This window comes from Ruditapes philippinarum, unplaced genomic scaffold (genome assembly GCF_026571515.1).
Source record: "Ruditapes philippinarum isolate M1 unplaced genomic scaffold, ASM2657151v2 ctg746_1_1_1_1, whole genome shotgun sequence".
NCBI lineage: Eukaryota > Metazoa > Mollusca > Bivalvia > Venerida > Veneridae > Ruditapes > Ruditapes philippinarum.
In genome coordinates, this window is record NW_026862339.1 from 135,304 (window position 1) to 157,904 (window position 22,601).

At 31.4% G+C, this 22,601-nt stretch overlaps 1 protein-coding gene across 4 annotated transcripts in view; it reads left to right on the top strand.

The window, feature by feature from the left end:
- The window catches only part of LOC132718740 (calcium uptake protein 3, mitochondrial-like), a gene marked incomplete at its 3' end in the record, with an annotated part of 89,597 nt that overhangs the window by 49,799 nt on the left and 17,197 nt on the right, over positions 1 to 22,601 (top strand). For all 4 annotated transcript variants that reach the window (XM_060702460.1, XM_060702463.1, XM_060702464.1 and 1 more), the window contains 2 exon segments: positions 1,357 to 1,404; positions 21,226 to 21,308. In XM_060702460.1, coding sequence (XP_060558443.1) covers positions 1,357 to 1,404; positions 21,226 to 21,308 — 131 coding nt within the window.

The following is a 22,601-nucleotide window of genomic DNA, read 5'->3' on the forward strand; positions in this document are numbered from 1 at the left end:
TAAAGAGTCCCTGTTTTGCTTAGTAACGTCTCAGCTAAATGACTATTCTTTGGTTCAAAAGCAGAATCTTCACATAGATCTGAATCAATGCGGGTCATAGAGACAGAAGTAAAAGTTTGCTCATTTCTCAAGCTGTTCCCCAAAATGTCCGATGTCTGCATCCATGTGATCAAAGCCAGACTGATTCTGATTGCTTTTTAATTTTATCATTTTGATTGATCCGGATAACTTTCAATCCATGGACAAATCAGGAAAACTTATAATAGATGGACAGTTTCAAAAACAAAGCAGGACTAGTTGTACAAATTTAGCGCGACTCTGCATACTGAAATAATCAGAATATTTGAACCGATGGATATATTCGAAAAAACTTTTAATCCATGGACAAATCTATCCACTTGGAAAACTTTCCATAGATGGACGAATCCAGAAAGCTTAGAATAGATGAGTTCAAATTGCAAAGCAAGACAACTTTGTAGAAACAGCTTCAAGCCTTGCATTCTGAAATAATCAGAATATTTGAAATGATATATATGCCAAAAATGATTTCATAATTTAAGATAAGATAATACTAGGAAGCCTGCGTTTTATTAGAAACTGTTGATCTGTTACAAAGATTTTTTTTGTGTTGATTAAAAGATATCTTACATCTTGCTACGTCAATAGTAATTGAATGATATTTTATGGAGATAGACTAAAGTACAAAAAGGTCAGTATTTAGTGAGAATACAGGCTACCGTCTAAAGGCAAGAGGTTGAGTTGTATTTGAGAACCATCTTGATAATAAAAAATAATCTTAGCAGGGTCGACATAATCTGATTTTGACTTACTTCTTTGTGTAATATTTCAGCATTTCTTTATTTGTCCCTTTAGGCTAATAATATTTATAAATTATCACTACTGTTAGTACAGGCTGTAGGATATCCAAAGCAAAAGGGACACAAGATGTTGCCGTTGCTGCTTAGAATATCAAATCATAAAATCCCCCAAAAAACGCTGTTAGAATGAAAGCATTTGAATCATGACAGTAGAGAGTAACTGAGTACACAGTCCATCATTGATGCCCTTATCGTAATAAGCCAAGAAAATTGCCACCAGTATTTAACCATGCAATCTGACCAGGCTCTATACAGTTGGCTGACTGACTTCAAATTTTTTATGTTGATTTCCTAAAAAACTGACATTTCCTAAAATTGAAGCTGGACATGTCAAATAAAAAAATTTGCTTTAAAACTTCGAAGTTCTGAAAAATTAATCAACAAATTATCAGAATAAACTCTCTCTTTGTAATATGATTTTAAGGTTCTGTTAAAAACAGTATTTTTACCGTTACTTACAATTTGTTTTCTATTCCAGGTTTGATCTCTTACACAGAGTACCTGTTTTTGCTGTGTATATTGACAAGTAAGTAAAATAACTGCACATTTATTAATTGATGTAAAAACATCATTATATGGATTTATTGGTTATATGGATTGCTTGGTTTTTCATCCTGGGTAACAGCTACAAAAGTGATTACCACCTGATTGAATTGGTCACCGTGTCTAACTGTCCTCATGTCGACTGACTTGCTGTGGACCTATAAACAAGTTGTCATCATAAAAAGATTTGGAGAGTGCTTGCTTTTTAACATCAAGTCATGTAAGATGCATTCCAGAAAGTTGTAAAAGTTTTTGATTTGCTATAATCCTCAAAAGATGCTTTGCATTCTTAAGCAATTTAGCATATGCTTAATAATTTTTCAGTGTGCTTAACCGAATTTTGGCATTACCTGTCATACATTGTGGTTTTAAAAAATGAAACCAGTGTCACATTATCAAGCAATGACTTGAGGAATATAAAAAAGTTAAATACCTTCAGATAGCATCCATTTAGAATGAATTCTGCAGACATTTTGGATTTGAGATCAGTGTGGGGGAGATTTTGTTAATGGCAAATTCATTACATATTCAGACTTTGGAAGATTTGGAGGGATGATTTTATTTTATGAATGAAATTGCACCTTGGTTTTGTCAAGATTTCAGTTCAGAAAAAATCATTGTACTTTAAGCAGGCTTTAAAACCTTTAATTTCTTTCTGTTGGTTATCCTCTTTGATGTTGGTTATCATATTTGCTGTTAGTGATCATGTTTTGCTGTTGGTTATCTTATTCGATGTTGGTTATCATGTTTTGCTGTTGGTTATCCTCTTTGATGTTGGTTATCATGTTTTGCTGTTGGTTATCCTCTTTGATGTTGGTTATTATCATGTTTTGCTGTTAGTTATCATGTTATGCTGTTGGTTTTCTTCTTTGATAATGGTTATCATGTTTTGCTGTTAGTGATCATGTTTTGCTGTTGGTTATCCTCTTTGATGTTGGTTATCATGTTTTGCTGTTGGTTATCATGTTTTGCTGTTGGTTATCATGTTTTGCTGTTGGTTATCATGTTATGCTGTTGGTTATCTTCTTTGATGTTGGTTATCATGTTTGATGTTGGTTATCTTCTTTGATGTTGGTTATCATGTTTGATGTTGGTTATCATGTTTGATGTTGTTTATCATGTTTTGCTGTTATTGATCATGATTATGCTGTTGGTTATCTTCTTTTATGTTTGTTATGTGTTGCCTTTTGTTTTACTCTTTTGCTGTTTTATCATGTTTGAAAGTAATTTATCATGTTTTGCAGTTGGTTACCCTCTTTTCTTTGAAGTTATCATGCATAATATTTTGCAGTTAGTTTACCTCTTTTGCTGTTAGTTATCATATTTTGCTGTTTAAGTTATCTTATTTTTCTGTAAGTTATCATGTTTTGCTGATAGTTTTCCTCATTTGATGTAAGTTACCACATTTTAATGTTTCATGTTTTGATGTTTATCATTATGTTTTGATGGTACTTTAATTCAGTTTTTCTTTTATTGATTAAGTTGCATGTGCTATTAAATATATTATCTTGTGTGCTGTTATTTTATCGTTTTTGTCGTTAGTAAATCTGTTTTGCTGTCTGTAATATAGTCTCTTTTATAGTTAGTTATGTTACAAATTTGACTATAAATTATATAACTGCCTTTAAATATACTTTAATCATACAAAATGATGTCTCAAATTAGGGTCTATACTGATACCAAAATATCTGTGTATTCTCTAAGTTATATATCTACTTAACATTAGAAAAGTTGATGTTTCCCTAATTTTTAGCTCGACTATTCGATAAGAATAAGTAGAGCTATTGCAGTCACCCGAGCGTCGGCGTCGGCGTAACCACTTATGTTAAAGTTTTTGTAATAGTTCAAATATTTTCAAAGTCCATTGACATATGGCTTTGAAACTTTGCACACTTGTTCACCATCATGACCCCAACCTGTAGACAGGAGGAGGTAACTCTATCAAGCATTTTGACAGAATTATGCCCCTTTTTCAACTTAGAACTTACGTTAAAGTTTTTGTAATAGTTCAAATATTTTCAAAGTCCATTGACATATGGTTTTGAAACTTTGCACACTTGTTCACCATCATGACCCCAACCTGTAAACAGGAGGAGGTAACTCTATCAAGCATTTTGACAGAATTATGCCCCTTTTTCGACTTAGAATTTACGTTAAAGTTTTTGTAATAGTTCAAATATTTTCAAAGTCCATTGACATATGGCTTTGAAACTTTGCACACTTGTTCACCATCATGACCCCAACTTGTAAACAGGAGGAGGTAACTCTATCAAGCATTTTGACAGAATTATGCTCCTTTTTCGACTTAGAATTTACTTTAAAGTTTTTGTAATAGTTCAAATATTTTCAAAGTCCATTGACATATGGCTTTGAAACTTTGCACACTTGTTCAACATCATGACCCCAACCTGTAAACAGGAGGAGGTAACTCTATCAAGCATTTTGACAGAATTATGCCCCTTTTTCGACTTAGAATTTACGTTAAAGTTTTTGTAATAGCTCAAATATTTTCAAACTCCATTGACATATGGCTTTGAAACTTTGCACACTTGTTCACCATCATGACCCCAACCTGTAAACAGGAGGAGGTAACTGTATCAAGCATTTTTTTTACTATCAAGCACTAAGAATAGTCGAGCGTTGCTGTCCTACCGACAGCTCTTGTTTAGGTAGTATTTTATTTATTATTTGTCTTCGTTTAATAGAAATGATAGTGGAAATGATAAAGTGAAAGTGCATTGGATGTTATTATTGAAGAAATGAAATACCACCCATGTTTAGATAGCTAAAACACCCCCTTCTTCTGTTATTAATGTAATGTAATTGAATTTTATGGAAAATTACGATGCATTCTGCAGATATAACTTCCAGAAATAGATCCCTGGTTTTTTTTAAAACTCTGTAATTAAAGCTTGTAATAACCAATGCAATCCCCTATAAAATGCAATAGTTTGATTATTTTAATTATTCTTATAGCTTGATTGCTAATTTTGAGATTTATTGTTAGAAATGATAGAATTAAAATTATGTTTTTTATATTAAAGAAAAAAATGTGGCATTATCTATGATTTAAACATAATAATAATTGTTTTCATAAATATTTCTGTAGTGCATTTTATTTTTAATGCAAAATTTAATGCAAATTTAACGTAACGTCAGAATTACCAGAGTGCATTTGTTATGGGTTATATGGTACATTCTGTATATATTTAGTTTTACCAGAAAAGTTCTAAGGGATTATGTTTTTTTTCCAGTGGGAAAATATGCTTGAATGATCATACTGTTTAATGTCTTTGTAGCTGAGGATAAATATGATGTGTGTTTTAATATTTATACAGAATATGTCATATCACATTTTTATGATTCTTTATTTATGTTTCTAAGCCTTTGATACTGAAAGTTTCCCTAATGTTTGTGGTATGTCTGATTTAAAGGGGTAGATTATTACAAAAACAGATTATTTGATCAGTGGAACTTAATCTTATAACTCATTAATAATATTATGAATTGTATGATTATTATATATGTTTGTCCTCTGACTCCTATAATTATGTTATATTAAGCTGATTTCTCATCAGGTAAAAATGGTCAAATATTATTGATGCAACAATGAATGATAATTGCCCTCATGATACAGTAAAGTATCATAATACAATGCTGACATGTTCATGAATGAATCATTATTATTGCCCTCACTATACATTATCGATACAATGCTGAGGTGTTCATGAATGAATCATGATTATTGCCCTCATGATACAGTATCTGTATAGCATCGTGATACAATGCTGAGGTGATCATGAATGAATCATGATTATTGCCCTTATGATACAGAATCTAAAAAGTATCAATATACAATACTGAGGTGATCATGAATCATGATCATTGCCCCCATGATACAGTATCTAAAAAGGTATCAAGATACAATGCTGAGGTGTTCATCAATGAATCATGATTTTTGTCCTTGTGATTCATTAGTATCTATTCATTTTTTTGATACAATGCTAGGGTATTGATACAAGACGATACATTCTACTTATTGTTTTGTTTTACTCTTTGAATAGTAACTGTAATTCCATAAACTTGTAATTGTTTTATTGTTATTTCTTTATCTTGAAGAATGATTATTTAAGGTGAAAAGGTTTTTGTAGTCAAGATCCAGTCACAGAACTTTGGTATAGTGGATACATTCAAACTTGAAGAAAGGTGTGGACATTAGAAACTGCATTCATTTGGTCAAAATGTATATACACTGTGTACAACCAAGATATTCCAAGATATTGTGATAATATCATGATACATTTTAGTTGCAGTAACTCTGGCCCCGTGTTCACAAAGATTTAAGGATCAGGATCAAGATCAGGATCAAATTGAAAACCTCTAATATTCTTCATTTTTTATCCTCATAGATTAAATATTTAAAATTAATTTGATAAAACTGGACTTGCAGTAGCAAATAAATGAAATTTTAGAATAAATTTATTGTTATTTTACAAGATACGGACATTTTACAGTTGATCCAAATATTGATCCTGATCCTAAAATTGATCCTTATTTTGATCCGAATATTTTTGTAATTGTTTTGTTATTTGTTAATTTTATTCCAAAATAGTTTGATTTCTTTGCAAATCAGCAGTTTTTTACATTTTGAATATTTATTATTTTATTCCAGCAAAACACAATAAATTTTAGTAACATAAAACAATGGAAATAAAATCAGGATCACTTGATCCTGATCCTGATCTTTTCTTTGTGAACACGGGGCCGGGTTCCTATCTTGTTTTCATTGTGGAGCATTAAGAGAGCAGCAGGTACCATGATGTATGTCTTAATTGTTTTGACATATAATCTGTTAATACTATTACAACTGATTGTACTGGCCATGATTATTGATGCATGTACATGTATCATTCAACAGATTGTATTAGTTACACAATTGAGTATATTAACACTGTACTGTCATAATACAAGGGGATGGAGCAATCAATGTAAATGTCTGCTTTATTACGATGGCCCTGGTAATTTCATAATCAAAACAAAACTCGGTGGTCTTCACACAAGGGCATAATTATAGGCAAAGGGTTCATAGTCTCAAGTACATTGTTACATAATCAAAGCACAGAAGGCGCTGAATTTGTTTGGGTCTCAGAATGTCAGAAAGGTGAAGGTTGTGAGATTTTAAAACAATTTAATTTTGTATAGTGCCACCAATGCTTTCCAGCGTTTTAATTGTATTAGATTGGCTATAAGTCTAATTGCAACACTGATATTCAATCCAATGTTTATTTGACTTAAACAATTTGAAAAAAAAAATGAGTTGCCTTAACTGGGATTTGAACTCCAGACCTCCAGACTAAGCGAGCGCGCAAACCCCTCGGCCACGGTGAATTTATATATTAACGGCCTGAAGAAAACCATATTATTCTAAATTAGGGTTTGTAACGACGCTAACTGTTGTTTAACACTTAATCATGGCGCTTACTATAAGCATGTATATCTATAAAGAATAAAACAATATTAGAAATCTTCAACCATTCGGGAATTTTTTTGCTTGAAAATTAATGCGCCTGTCATGTGACCATATTTACGCAGTGATATCCCCTGAATTTTTCGGCCTTAGTGTTACATATATAGGGAAGTAACCGCTTCAAAAAAGCAGACTACTTTCGGCATCTGCAATTAACAGCATTAGACTCTGAAATTTCGCTACCATTATTTGTTTGGTCTGACGACCCAAACAAATAAAAACACAGTAGCAAGAGAAAAAAGAAAGAAAAAGACTATAATCTAAGAACCCTCTATAGTTAACTACCGTCATTAAAGCCAGATCAGTTAATCAAATCAAAAATCTAACTTAAGCCATTGCATTAATTTGAAGTAAACGTTTCTGAATTGTTAAGGGACAAGTTTCAATTGCATTATTTGCTACAGATTCTGACCCAGACATGTTTATTAAAGTTGTTGCATATAAAAAAATAAATTAAAAAAATAATAAAAAAAGCGGAAAGAAAAGTCTCTAAAAATTCTTATAATATTAATCATTATGATATTTCTTGCAGCACAAGAAGTTTAGTGATCTTGGTGGGATGTCTGTTACATAAAGCATACAAATTGATGCCAAAATGTCAATAAATCTTACTACACACAGATTATAATCTACTGAAATATAACCTCCAGTCAATGTGGGGAACATTTTTTGCTGTGAAAAAAAAATTCATAAGTGAAAAATTTGGTCTGTTTTCAATCTATGAGATGCTATTTCCCCTTAATATACGAATACGAAGTAGCATATATTCAACTTTTTTTTCAGATTTTTTTTGTCGGTTATTTTTAGTCTCATTTCAGTTGAAATTTAGATTTGATCTTATGATATTGAAGGACACGGGGTTAAACGTTTTAACATACATAACTGAAAAAGGTTATTTTGTATAACAGTAATTGAAAATGCTATTTTACATAAGATTTTGTGAGGTAGGTTTTACTATCAGTAAATGGTTGGTGGATGTCTGTTTGCAATCATTATATATATAGTCAATTTTTCGTATTATTTCTGGGTGTTCAAACTTGTGACATTCTACAAATTGATGCATCCTTTAGTGTTTATGTATCTGGTTGCAAACTTTTTGCTTAGAATGGAAGTGGGGGAGGGGGTGACGAAGGATTACTCAAGGATGCCTTATTACTTGTACTATAACAAAAATGAGTATTTTGTGGTTAAGATTGAAAATCCTTTATCGAGGCCTTCTGAATTTTAAACATAAACAAATTTATTAAATTGTTAAAAGAAAGTAAAAAACAACGCGAAAATATAATTATATCAGAATTGCAAAATATTTAGAATAGTCTCTGTGATTTGAAATTGAAAAAATTTGTGTGGCAGTTAATATTTTTACTTCATTTAAAACATATTGTACAGTTTTTCATTTTATATTTAATATATATATTTATATATCTACTGATTTCATCAGATAAAAATCTACACAAATTAAAATGTCCAATTAATAGTCAAAATGTACTTGTTCTTTGCAATAGTTTTTGGCGGCCAATTTCTGTCATATTTCAGAAGCAATTTGGCTCAATATGTATGAGGAAATGAAAAACAGATAATGGAACTTATCAAATTGACCAGGTCTAATAAAAGTTCCAAACAGACCACCACACAGATTGGTTGTAAACATGCATCAATTTACTAATGAATTTTAGTACCGTAAACTGGTACAGTGCTGTTGTAATGATAGTTTTAGAAGATTACCTGCAGAATGGAAAGTTTTAAAGAAATATTTTGAGTATTAAAGCTATGAATACTATCATTTTACTATTTGAGTAAACTCTTAACCACCTGGGAACATATTTGTATATACATAACATTATTTTTCAGGTCAAAAGATAATTTTGCAGTGTACAGTATGTTTGCTTTTACTGACTGAAATTAATTTTGTCAGACTGAAAGTTTTTCCAGAAGAAAATGAGTTCATTGGCCTATTGTTATTTTGTGAAAGTCCAGAAGTTTTAGATCAAACACAGCTAAAACCAATTAAATGTTCCCAGGTTCTTAACTCATTGCTAGTTTCATATTTAATGAGATTTAACCAATCAGATTGTAAATAAGTCAGTAAACTCTTACCTGATTGGTTAATACCATTCTTGTATTTGATTGGCTTATTTTAAAGAAGATGTGTCTCAGAACTAATGAAATATAAGCTAAGAGATTTAGCATTTGAGGTCTAAGTTAGTCTCAATATTTCAACTGCAAGACCAACTGATAAAGATACAAACTGATATTACATAGATTTCGGTCTTTACAGGGCAAACAAGGGCGACCATAATCCATATAATAAAAAGCCCTGGCGTACAACTTGCTGGGCTAAGGTCCTAATGTTTAACCAGAATGCAAACTTTTGTTATCTGCAAAAAATAAAAATACTTCTGTTCTGAAGGAAATCACCTCATATTAATCATATTTTTTGTGTACCGTTATGAGTGCTGTAAGAAACATGGGAAACTTTTTTGGATTTTGAACAAATCTGCATATATATTTTTATATTAAGAAATTTTTGTAACATTTTTTAGAGAGAAAAAATGCGAAAGGTTATCTATTCAGGTTAGATTGCAGCAGCAAAATATATATTTTTTGGATCAAACTTCAAAATCTTCAAAACTTAATGATGAAAGAAATGAAACAGTGTAAATGTTTTCGAGCCGATGAACCTTAAGATACATTTACAACTCAGGTGACCTTGTCTGTTATTGAGTGCTAATTGAAGAGTTTATCAAGGGAGGTGGAAAAATATATCTATTTTAAGGGAAAGAACATAAATAATGACTTAGATATCTTGAAGTAATGCTCTGCGATTCACAAAGATAGTATCGTTTATGTCATAATTAGTTGTTTATCATATGTTTTTAAAATGCTGTTAGATGATGGTTGTTGTGGAAACTGAAATAATTAGGTTTTAGTATGAATGAATGAGTTTTACCAAAATTTCTTTTCACCATAGTCATATCACAATATTATGTATTGTTTGTAAAGATGTTATGTCCTATTTTAGTTTAAGTAATGCAAAGACATGACACAACTATGTGATGTGACGTCATGGCAGGCCTTATTTGAGACTGACCAATTAACTGTTATCAATAGTAGGTTGGTAATAACAAAAGCATGTAAATTGATAAGGCCCACTCTTTTTATTCAGCATGATTTGTCAATCGGTAATGAAGTCACAAAATGCTTATGTATCAGCTCCTTAAATAGATTGCCTTTATTCTCGGACAGGATTGTCTGACGAAATAGTTTTCTTTTCTTTGAGTCAAAATCTGGTTCAGTTATTTCATTTAACTTTTTCAAACATCATAATTACCAGAGTAGTCTGACTGAGTTTGACCTGGTACATGGCCGCCTGGAGGGCCCACCACACCGCCGTTTATTACGTGAGCCTAATAACACCGCCTTCTGCATGGGTGAAGTCGAGTGCAAACATTTATTGAAAGAACACCATTGGTGTAAGTGGCCATTAGTTACCTTAATAACTTATGGGGTCATCTTTCTCAACTGCTCGGGACAGATAATTTGAAATACGGGCTTGAAAAGAAGTGAAAAATAGTGGAATTTTAGCCACATTAAAAGTTGAAAGGCGGTCATTATTCTATTAATCTACAAGTTTATTCAGTTAAAGATAAAAATTTAGCCCCCGTCAAAATGAGAGTGTTTAAAATATTTGAGGTTTTAAGGGGTATGATTAGTTTTGATATTTAATTACAGGCTGGGGTTTGTTTATAAAAATGACTGATGAAATTGTGCATTGAAATCAGGGCGCAGTAGTAAAAGTCTCACATCATCTTGACATTCCGCAGGACATGCCCTGCACTGTGTCAGAGGTCATACAGATAAGACCGAGCCATGTTTGTAAATATTGCGGGCAGTTTGATTTTATTGCTACAGCTTTTGACTCCTTTTAGATATAATTTAATTTCCAACGATTCAGAATCCTTTAAATATCCCATTCTATACAATTTTGTATAAAATTGTGTATAAAATTGTGTACAATTTTGTATAAAATTGAAGATGTACGTATTTCATTAATAAATTTCAATTTTCACATGAACATAGTTATGGTTTATACTGTATTACTTTCTGGTTTTAAATTCCAGTTTCTGGTTTTGTTTATTTATTTTAAATCAATTGCATTTGTGCCATGTAGAAAAACAACACAGAGGCATACATGTAACATGGTTATCATTTTGATTACCTGTTTAAAGCCCTTGTTTAAATTTTTAAAAAATCATAATAAATCAAGAGTTAGAGATATAAGAAATGTAGGCATCATTGTAATTTTCACAATTGAGCTGAATGACCCAAAGATCATTTTTAAAGCTTAGTATTTTGTATACATGTATAACATCAATATGCAGACTTGTAGAAAACTTGTCAGGATTCAATCAACAAAATTTTAATGTCCATCTCATTACAGATGCAGACTTTTATCAAGTGGCGCCCTCTAGGGGCAGCAGGTGACAATACCATCACACTGCGCGTGTTGTTTGGTGATTGAGGACCCTAATAGTTTATTTTTCGCCTTTCAAATCTGATCACCTATTGTGGCTCCCCCTTTGTTATTAGTTCAAATCTTTGATGTTTTATTTGTACGAAATTCATTGCTCGTAAAATTTATATTTTAATGCGAGAGGAGCTGGACAATCGTGTTTAAGTCCTAATTTGATACATTTATTTTTGAGTTTCAATTGGTGAATATAATTTGACAGGTTCGATTTGTAGATTGTTCTTTATTGTCATAAGGTATTTGATATGGGGCAGTTAGTTTTATTTGGACACTTGAGTTTGTATTTTAATTCGGAACAAGCGTTTTTATACGATGTTAACTAGCCAGATAGAGTATTGATTACATGTTTTATTTCGAGGCAATGATGAGGGTTAATCTAGCTCGAAGTGTAGGTGTGCGCGGAAAATGGGTGGCCACCTGTTGAATCTTATAAAGTTTTACACGGACAAAATATTGTTATTTTTGTCCAGTTATGGTGACAAACAAAAAAACTAAGCCTTATATATTCAACATATTTTAGAAAGTTTCAAACTATACATTTCAGTGAGAGCAAGACTAAGTTAAAAGCACAGCAATTTTTATTATACATTTGAAAGATTTGAAAACAAAAGTCATGCATTCAAGGGAGACAATTTTTCTTGCAGTATCACAATTACTCGTATAATCATTTAAATAAGCAGAATTAGGTATCCCATCCTTCAACTTTAAAGTAAATAAAGTCACACAATATTATTGTCTTAATCCAGTTTTGTTGACTGCAATGAATATTTTATTTGATAGATTTCAATGAGATTTTGCAAGGGTTACCTAAGCATGACTCATTATGTTCATAATTTTGATAAACATATTTCTGAAATGATTTTATGCAGAGTTATGGTACTTGTAAGTAATATAATTTATGCATGTTTGAGATACATAAATATTGTGTTTGTTGGGGAGACATGAAAATTGTTTGTTGTGGAGAGATGGATATTATGTTTATGGGAGAGAAATTGATATTGTGTTAGTGGGGAAGGGAGATAATTCAACATGATATAATTGTACAATGCATATAATACTGGCTACATTAGCTTCATCAATTTAATATCATGTATTACTATCAAAGGTTATGAACATCCTTTAATTAATTAATTAATTATTTTTTTTATTTATATAACTTTGTACCCAAAAATATTAATTATTAGTTTTACTGACTTTATAATTTCAATTCTGTTTATATAAAAAAAAATTTTGATCAATTTTTTTTAAATGTGAGATTTGTTATTGTCCGATAATAATGTGATTTTTGTCATCTAAGCTCTTAATAATAGTAAATGACATGGTCCAAAAGCCTATAGAAATGTTCAACATTATAAATATATATTTAATGAGGTGTTAGATATCAAAAAAAACACATACAAAATGGTCTTGTAAAGGGATTTATTTTGTTCTTTTGCAGCATACAATGCAGTATGTCTTTTGATATCTTAGGTCATTTAAAGGTGCCATTTGCTCAGTCATATTTGGCTCCTAGCTGGCACCTAAAGTAGGGTTCACTCAGGTCAGTAGCAGCTGTCCCCAGAATGCCCCGAAGGCTCGCAGTTCCCTGTCAAATGAGGACATATGGACAAATAAAAATGTGAAGGACCTACTTTTTTTTCCGCCACTGCATCGGTATGTCGATCGTTGACTTGTAGAAATACCATTAAGATATGGGTAGCTGCGGCCTCGCCTATTGTACAGTGGACAGTGGATTTGTAAACATGCAAATTAAGGTGGGCAGTATAATTAACATGTATTCAGTTTGTTTGCTCTCTAGTCTCATTATAGTATGGCAACTTGATAGTTTAATTTTCATTTAAAAACGGGTCACCATCCAGTATTTGACCATCTGTTGTTTGACTTTAATGCTCCCGCTATTTTACGCCATCATTTTATTGAAAATTAGATATTTAACTTAGTGTGTCCTCCTGGAATTTATTGCTCAATTTGATTTTAATGCTGATGGAGCAACAGTTTTATAGTGATTTGGTTTTAAACTATAACCTGTTGAACAAAGATTTTCTATTGCCCAACTACAAGTCATAACATGTGTTTGATTTATGCACAATGGTATTTTGGGAGATAAGAATAGTGAGCATGATGCAAGTTCGGCATTTACCCTCCTATTAAAGAAAACATAGAACAACTCACTAAGTGGTTAGAGTTGCTGACTTTCTCACTAATCTGGGAGTTTGAATTCCAAAAACAGATTCTTTTATTTGAAGAATCTGTCCATCTTAAGTTTGGGAGTTTGTTTATTATAAATATTATAAAAAGTTCTATTTGGGTACCTGTTTTAGTGAGTGTCTGAAAAATAATGCATGGAAGGGCACCTGTGGTCAGTCATCTGACCAATAAGGCCGAAAAGTTGCTGTATGACCTTGACAGTGCTGATTTGACTTGGAAATACCCAACTAATCAAGCTATGACAAGGTCGAATCATCGCCAATTCTAATGAAATATTGGCATGGATATACATGTAATTATATTACTTGAAATGCAATACATACAGTTTTGTTTTAAACTTGCAGATAAGTACAAGACTTTAGTGCTAACGCACTTTGAATATACCACCATGTGCACTTGATGAAGTCTGATAAAATTATTTGTGTTTCGTTCAAAACAATAAAATTGTAATATAACAATTGAAAAGGAAACTGTAAACTGTCATTAATAACGAATCATGGAGTTGGCGCAACTTCAACGTAACTCTGCGAAATCAAAGAATGAACAATGACGGTTTTCTGATGAATTCTTGAAACAAATGTAATGTAACAGTATCATTTCTTTATCATACATTCCTTGAATGAGTGATAGTTAATAAAATTTAAGGATGAAAAAAATTTTGGAAATTGTTTTGTAATCTTTAATATATCAGAATGCTAACAAGTATTTTGTAAACCATTAAAAGACATTATTGTGGGGGTTTCAATTTTTAGATCGTAATCGGATGATATTTTTCATCCCATTTTTAGCTCGACTTTTCTATGAAAAGGGGAGCTATCCTACTCGCCCCGGCGTCGGCGTCGGCGTCGGCGTTAGCGTCGGCGTTGGCGTCACACCTTGGTTAAGTTTTTCGTACCACCCCACTTTATTTCAGAAGTATTACAAGTATGGCTTTGAAACTTACCATACTTGTTCACCATCATAACCTCCATCTACAGACAAGAGTACATAACTCTGTCAAGGTTTTTGACAGAATTATGGCCCTTTTTTGACTTAGAAAGTGTATTGAGCTTGGTTAAGTTTTTTGTACCACCTCACTTTATTTCAAAACCATTGGAGGTATTGCTTTGAAACTGACCATACTTGTTTACCATCACGACCTTCATCAACAGACAAGAGGACATAACTCTGTCAAGGTTTTTGACAGAATTATGCCCCTTTTTGACTTAGAAAATACATTGAATATGGGTAAAATCCACTTATTGCCTTAACCCTTTGAGATATTGCTTTGAAACTTTTAATGCTCTTTCACATCATTACCCCCATCTGTACGCAAGAGAAGGTAACTCTGTCAAGGATTTGTTTTAAAAATTAAGGCCTTTTATCGACTTAGAATCTTGGTTAAGTTTTTAGTACCAGTCCACTTTTTGACTGAACTGTTTGAGATATTAATTTGAAAGTTGGAATACTTGTTTACAATCATGATTCCCAAACATGTCCAGGAGAAGGTAATTCTGTCAAAGATTTTATTTGAATTATGGCCCTTAACTGTCAATGTTTTGTATTATAGGCAAGCACTAAAAAACTTAAAAAATCTAAAAAAATTCATTCCTATCCACTTGTTCACTTTACCATAAATTATGTCATATAAACATTGCTGTAATATTCAAGGGTATCAAACAACTAGTTATTTTTCTCTTTTTGTACTTGAAATTAAAATCAGTAGTATAATACTATTAAATTTATTTAAGGCTCAACTCAGTTTTTTTTTCTTTCTTACCAGCCCTCTTTTGACTTAAACATTTCAAACTTTGCTGCAGTGTTCAAGGGTATCACACAATTCAGTAAAATAATTCTTCACTAAATATCTTAATGCTCATGGCCATTGTTCACTTTAAAAATACAGAGATTCTTGTATTGCCTTTTACTGCAAAAACTTTTTTTATTGGCAAGCAATAAAAAAGTCGAGCGCGCTGTCTTACGGACAGCTCTTGTTTAACTGTTTGTGGTAAGAATTATAAATGGATTAGAATATTTTATGTTTACGATTATAGGTACAGTTGATATGACACCTATTTACATTTATATGATCTTTTTTATGGTGTCAAAAGTCATACATTAAGTTAAATTTTGTACAAAATTAGGTGGAGAATGCCTTTGAAATGTGAGAAGTAAACCACATGTTTCATTTTTTTTTGACTGTCTCTATGATACATTTGTAACTGGTGGAATTTCTAAGATTTATGAAATTTAGAATGTTATAAAAAAGGACCAATGTGTTTTAAAAAATCAAGTTCATTTAATGATTTCAGCTCAGTGTCATTCAGATGTTAAATGTTTCAGTTCTTTAACAAGGCTACCTGCATTTCTAGCAAAGTTTGAGTATGCCAGTTATAAGTATAAAACACTAAATTAGCAAGGTTTTGAAATGAAATATTCTTAATTGGTTTATTCTTTGTTATAAATGAAGACAAATTTTTGTCATATATTTTGCTTTTAGCCATCTTTTTTTTTCAATTGGACTTGACACCGGCCAAGTGATTAATTCCTTTTAGGTCACTGACTGCATATTATTTCTTATTACTGCTGCAGGTTTAAATCCCACCAGGGACTTTGAATTCTGTCATGTGAAGAAACTATGCATCATTCTGGCCTACAGGTTGCTGTTTTAAAATCACATGCTACTCACTGAATATGGTTCAAATCTAGTTATTAGAGGCATTTAGTCTCCTTAAAGTATTTTGTTGGTTCTTCCATAAGACCCATTTGTACTTGAAACAATCAAAGGCACCAATTTTTCTTTTTCCATGAGCATGGCAGCTAGGAAATGATTTAGTAAGCAAAGGTTTACAGCAATGGTAGTAGGTCCCAGTAAACAGCATATGCTCAGGTAGGGCCTCTTGTGCGATTTCAAAACACAGTTATATGAGTTCCTTATCATTGATAATGAGATTTAAATGGTAGCATAATTTTCATAATGGTGAAAAAATTGTTTACATGTTTGGTTCAAATGCTGGGTGTCCATAGGTGGCAAATGAGAATTTAAAGATTTGGTCTTTATTAATAGATCATCAGTGAATTTTACACCAATAGGTGGTAAATGAGGTTCTCATTCTTACAAAAGTTACATAGTTGCACTGAACCATTCATCACCCATTGATAAAATTCTATAACTAGGGCAATAATATGGAATGTGTCTTAAGAGTGTGAAGACCACCCTTAAGGGGTTTAACCTAAGTCAGGCTTGTGTAGGTGATATCTTCACCGAAGGAATAGACTAACTAAAAATAAAAGTTGTCATGGGCAAGTTGATGTTTATGAAAATTTGTAGTCACCTGGATCTAGCACTCACAGTCTCACTTCTAAGTGCCACCTCAGTACCCACCCATAACCTACATAACATGTGCAATAAAACACATTAATACAACATCCCCACACAATTATAGCAATCCTGTCTTAATACCAAATGACTGTCTCTCACAGTAAGTGCAACATAACCACCTAAAACCAAAATTAGAGAAATCCCACTTCCACACTACATTCCCTCATATTAGAGGTATCCATCTTTAACAGCACTTTCCTCATAATATGTGCAATCCCATCATAACACCACATTCGCTTACAATAAGTGCAATCCCACCTCAACACCACATTCTCTCTCAATACGTGCAATTCCACCACAACACCACATTCTCTCACAGTAAGTGCAATCCCACCTCAACACCACATTCTCTCACAGTAAGTGCAATCCCACCTTAACACCACATTCTCTCACAGTAAGTGCTATCCCACTTCAACTCCACATTCCCCCATGATAAATGCATTCCCACCTCAACACCATATTACCTCACAATAGTGCAATCCCACCTCAACATTCTCTCACAGTAAGTGCAATCCCACCTCAACACCACATTCCCTCACAATAATTTTATTCGGATGTCAACACTACATCCCCTCACATTCAGAGCAATGTCCGCCTGCATGCCAAATTCCTTCACAATTAATCTTTGTCTCTTACTCTGTTTGGCATTTTCATTTGGCATGACAGCCTCTAGCTTTGGAAGGAGTTTTAATTGAATAAGGTCAAAGACTCTTTTAACCTATAAATAGGTTATTTTGCTTTTCTTGGAGCCTCCTGTTTTGGACCAATACTAAACTAATGTTGGTAACACAATTATTATTTTATGTTTGCCTGTTTTTAAAAAGGGTATTTTGACATGTTTGTCGTAACAGGACATTATGTGGAATGTAGCAAGTTGTTAGGGCATGAGAAAAGTTCACAAGAATGACGATATTGCCTGACATTGAATGTATTATCCTGATGCACTGCAGAGTTGACGTATTTAGCAATAATAGTGCAATGTATTCATTCTAACAGATGTTTTAAGAAATGTATTTTTATAAAGATATGTATAAGCATGTATAAAAAAGTACATATTGGAGCTACTATGGTTATAACTTAAGTACAAAATGTATAAGTTTAGTAAAGAATGTATTGTTATAACTAAGTACACAATGTCTGGTTATAACTTAAGAACAGGATGTATGGATTTAAAGTACATAATGTCTGGTTATAACTGAAGTACAGTATATATGGTTATTAATTAAGTACTGAATGTCTTGTTATAACTTAAATACAGAATGTCTGGTTTTAACTTAAGTACAGAATGCATGGTTTTAACTTTAGTACAGAAAGTCTGGTTACAACTTTAGTACAGAATGTATGGTTATAATTTAAGTACAGAATGTCTGGTTTTAACTTAAGTACAGAATGCATGGTTTTAACTTTAGTACAGAAAGTCTGGTTACAACTTTAGTACAGAATGTATGGTTATAATTTAAGTACAGAATGTCTGGTTTTAACTTAAGTACAGAATGCATGGTTTTAACTTTAGAACAGAAAGTCTGGTTACAACTTTAGTACAGAATGTATGGTTATAATTTAAGTACAGAATGTCTGGTTTAACTTAAGTACAGAATGCATGGTTTTAACTTTAGTACAGAAAGTCTGGTTACAACTTTAGTACAGAATGTATGGTTATAATTTAAGTACAGAATGTCTGGTTTATTTACTTAAGTACAGAATGCATGGTTTTAACTTAAGTACAGAATGCATGGTTTTCACTTTAGTACAGAAAGTCTGGTTACAACTTTAGTACAGAATGTATGGTTATAATTTAAGTACAGAATGTCTGGTTTAACTTAAGTACAGAATGCATGGTTTTAACTTAAGTACAGAATGCATGGTTTTAACTTTAGTACAGAAAGTCTGGTTACAACTTTAGTACAGAATGTATGGTTATAATTTAAGTACAGAATGTCTGGTTTTAACTTAAGTACAGAATGCATGGTTTTAACTTTAGTACAGAAAGTCTGGTTACAACTTTAGTACAGAATGTATGGTTATAATTTAAGTACAGAATGTCTGGTTTAACTTAAGTACATAATGCATGGTTTTAACTTTAGTACAGAAAGTCTGGTTACAACTTTAGTACAGAATGTATGGTTATAATTTAAGTACAGAATGTCTGGTTTATTTACTTAAGTACAGAATGCATGGTTTTAACTTAAGTACAGAATGCATGGTTTTCACTTTAGTACAGAAAGTCTGGTTACAACTTTAGTACAGAATGTATGGTTATAATTTAAGTACAGAATGTCTGGTTTAACTTAAGTACATAATGCATGGTTTTAACTTTAGTACAGAAAGTCTGGTTACAACTTTAGTACAGAATGTATGGTTATAATTTAAGTACAGAATGTCTGGTTTAACTTAAGTACAGAATGCATGGTTTTAACTTAAGTACAGAATGCATGGTTTTAACTTTAGTACAGAAAGTCTGGTTACAACTTTAGTACAGAATGTATGGTTATAATTTAAGTACAGAATGTCTGGTTTAACTTAAGTACATAATGTCTGGTTGCAACTTTAGTACAGAATGTTGTGTTATAACTTCAGTACAGGTGTCTTGTAACAATTTTTGTGCAGAATGTTTTATTACAGTTATTACAGTACAATTTTACTTTAGAATATCTTGTTATATATTTTTAGAATTTCTTATAGGATGTAAACGCTCTTATACTGAATAATGACAGTGTCTATTTATAGAAATTGGAAATTCCCGTCCCTGATAACAAAATTTAGGTCGTGTTTTAATCTTCTTCATGACGAGAAGAAAGGTGTATATCTTTAGCAATGAGGCAACAGTCATTCATGTTTATGTAACGCTCTACAAAATTAAGATGCAGATTTAAATATTTATATGTTGACATTTCTTCAATTGAATTCAGGTTTTCATTCATAAGTTTGTTTGATGTAATGGAGAGAAAGTGTGAGACATGAAATACTGTAAATAGACACTGATGTCATACTGTTTAAACACTGTAGATGTTTTGCATAAATATCTTTTGTTGGTCAATAAAAACTAGGTTAATGATGAAGATAAAGCTTTGTACCGTTTTACACTGTAATAAAATAAAACATTAGGTTCAGTGCTATCAATGATGTATGTAAAATTGAAAAATTTGCAATTTTTTTGTTTGTTTGTTTGTGTTGAACAGTCACTGTTTATATATAAATGTATATTTATATTGTGGAAAATATTGAATAACATATGAAAGTTTAAAATTTGAAGTGTGTACTTGAAATATTAAATTGTTATCCTTTATCAAGCATATATTGACTATTCCTATTGAAATGGTATTTACAATGTGTTTGTATCAAAAGTTATTGTCAAAGATTCTTCAGTTTGTGGCCTCATTGAGTAAGTAAGAAATGTTGCGGACTCCCGTTAAATACCGCCCATGCACTCAGTCTGGCATCAGAGTTGAACACCCCTAATTGTCAGATTCACCCAAATGTATTTACCACATTGAACGAATCCGCCTACGCCTCCCAACTTGAGGGGAAGAAAAAAATAGATTTTATTAAAAGTAAAAATGCTAATGATATATTACTAATTAAGTTCATTTTTTCTATACATTAATTAATTAAAATGATTAAAGTTTCATCAGTTAAACTTTCCATTGGTTGGATTAACAGACTTATATATAAGTGTTATATTTTTAGAAGCCCCTAAAGTACTTAATAGCATTATAGTATAACTATTTTTTGGGTCCTTTAAGTACTTTTTAACAATTGATAACTGTTTTTGGGGGCCTCAAGTGCTTTTAACAAGGGTTTTACTGTACAAGTCTTTAAATTTCATGTTAAACCTTCTAGAAATTAATAATGAAACAATAAAAGATGTTTCTGTCGTAAAAATGATGAATTACTAATTCTCATAATGTATTATTAAGACACAAAACTGGCAAATGCTTTTATGAGATTATAAACAAATAAATGTAATGCTGTTTTAAAGAAAATTAATTTCTTTAAAGCCCTATTTTAAGACGTCAAGAATTCGTAATTAGGAATTATTTTTGTGCATAAAACCAGCAGAAATTATCTTAATTACTTTATTCAGACAATTGAACTCAAAGAACTTGAAAACGTTAGTATGGTTAGAGTGATAGAAACTGTGTCAATGTCAAATTTTATTTCTTATTTCTATTTCCAGAGCCTCAGTCTGGTTTCAGGATTGCCTTCAATATGTTTGACACGGACGGGAACCAAATTGTGGACAAACGAGAATTTTTAGTTGTAAGTATATTTCAGATAAGATTTTTATTATGTTTCTATTTAGACTCTTTTTTCTATTTTATCTACTCAATTCTGTAATTGTAGGAGTTTATTTTAGAACTTCTTTATTTATTGTTAAATTTTAAGAACTTTTCTATTATATTTGTTATTAATTTCTGTATTTTATCTGTATCCTATACATGTTATGCAGATTCTTTATAAAGAAAACTGTATTTTATCAATGTTTTTTTTTTAACACCATGTTTATTCTGTAAGTGTTGTCGATTTTATCTATATATTTTTCTGTACATTTTGAACAACATTTCTCATTAATTGCCATGCATGCCCTTTCCTTTTTCATTATCTAAGGGAAACAACCTATTACTAGTTTAATAACTTCTTATTCCTCAAGTTACTTCCCTTTAAATTTTATTAATACTGTTACATCTTACCATGCTTTGAATATTTTATTTACTTTTGTGATTTTTTACAGGGACTATTACAAAATGTTCTTCATTAATCATATTATATCAAATTAAGATGATATAAATGTGTCAGTTATTTTAAAAAATTTAAATCAATTTTGACTAAATTTGTTCTAGAGTTTTGTATCATCACAATCATGTCATATACAATGTATATGATGTAGTAAAGTAAAAAAGGATGAAGTATTAAGAAATATACAAAAAGTTACTTAAGTTGCAGGTTATTTTATAATACAAGTTTTATTTTCAGAAAATAGTTTTGAAGTTTATAGAAGCGTCTATTTTGTACAATTATCGTTTGTTAGTCAGCATTAATGAAATTAAATCTGTATGGTGAAGCACAGCCACAATACATCTGATTTTAAAAACGACTTTCACTAACCTACTCTAATGGTTGAAAATATATAAACCATCACTTTAGTGCAGTAATGGGTTAACTCCTTATATAAGTTAATTAAAGTTAACCCGTTACTGCACTAAGGTGGCAAACATGTAATGTCTGATAAGGTTGTTCAATTTTTCAAATAATGAATTTTAATTAACATTGACTTGTCATTCTTTCACTGTGTAAAAGTTTTAAACATAATATCAGCCATAAAGAAGGCTAGTGTTTGATAAAGTCAGCATTTTATTCCATTGTATCTGTGGCTTCATGCTCTCAACAGATTGAATTATTTCATTAATAACAAGGGGACGTAATCATGTCATATAATACTAGAGGGGCTGGGATAAATTGTGTCAAATAATATACAGTCAACTATCGTTATCTCGACATCGCTTTTCTCGATATTTCGTTATCTCGATCAAATTCTGAAAGTCCCGTTTTTTC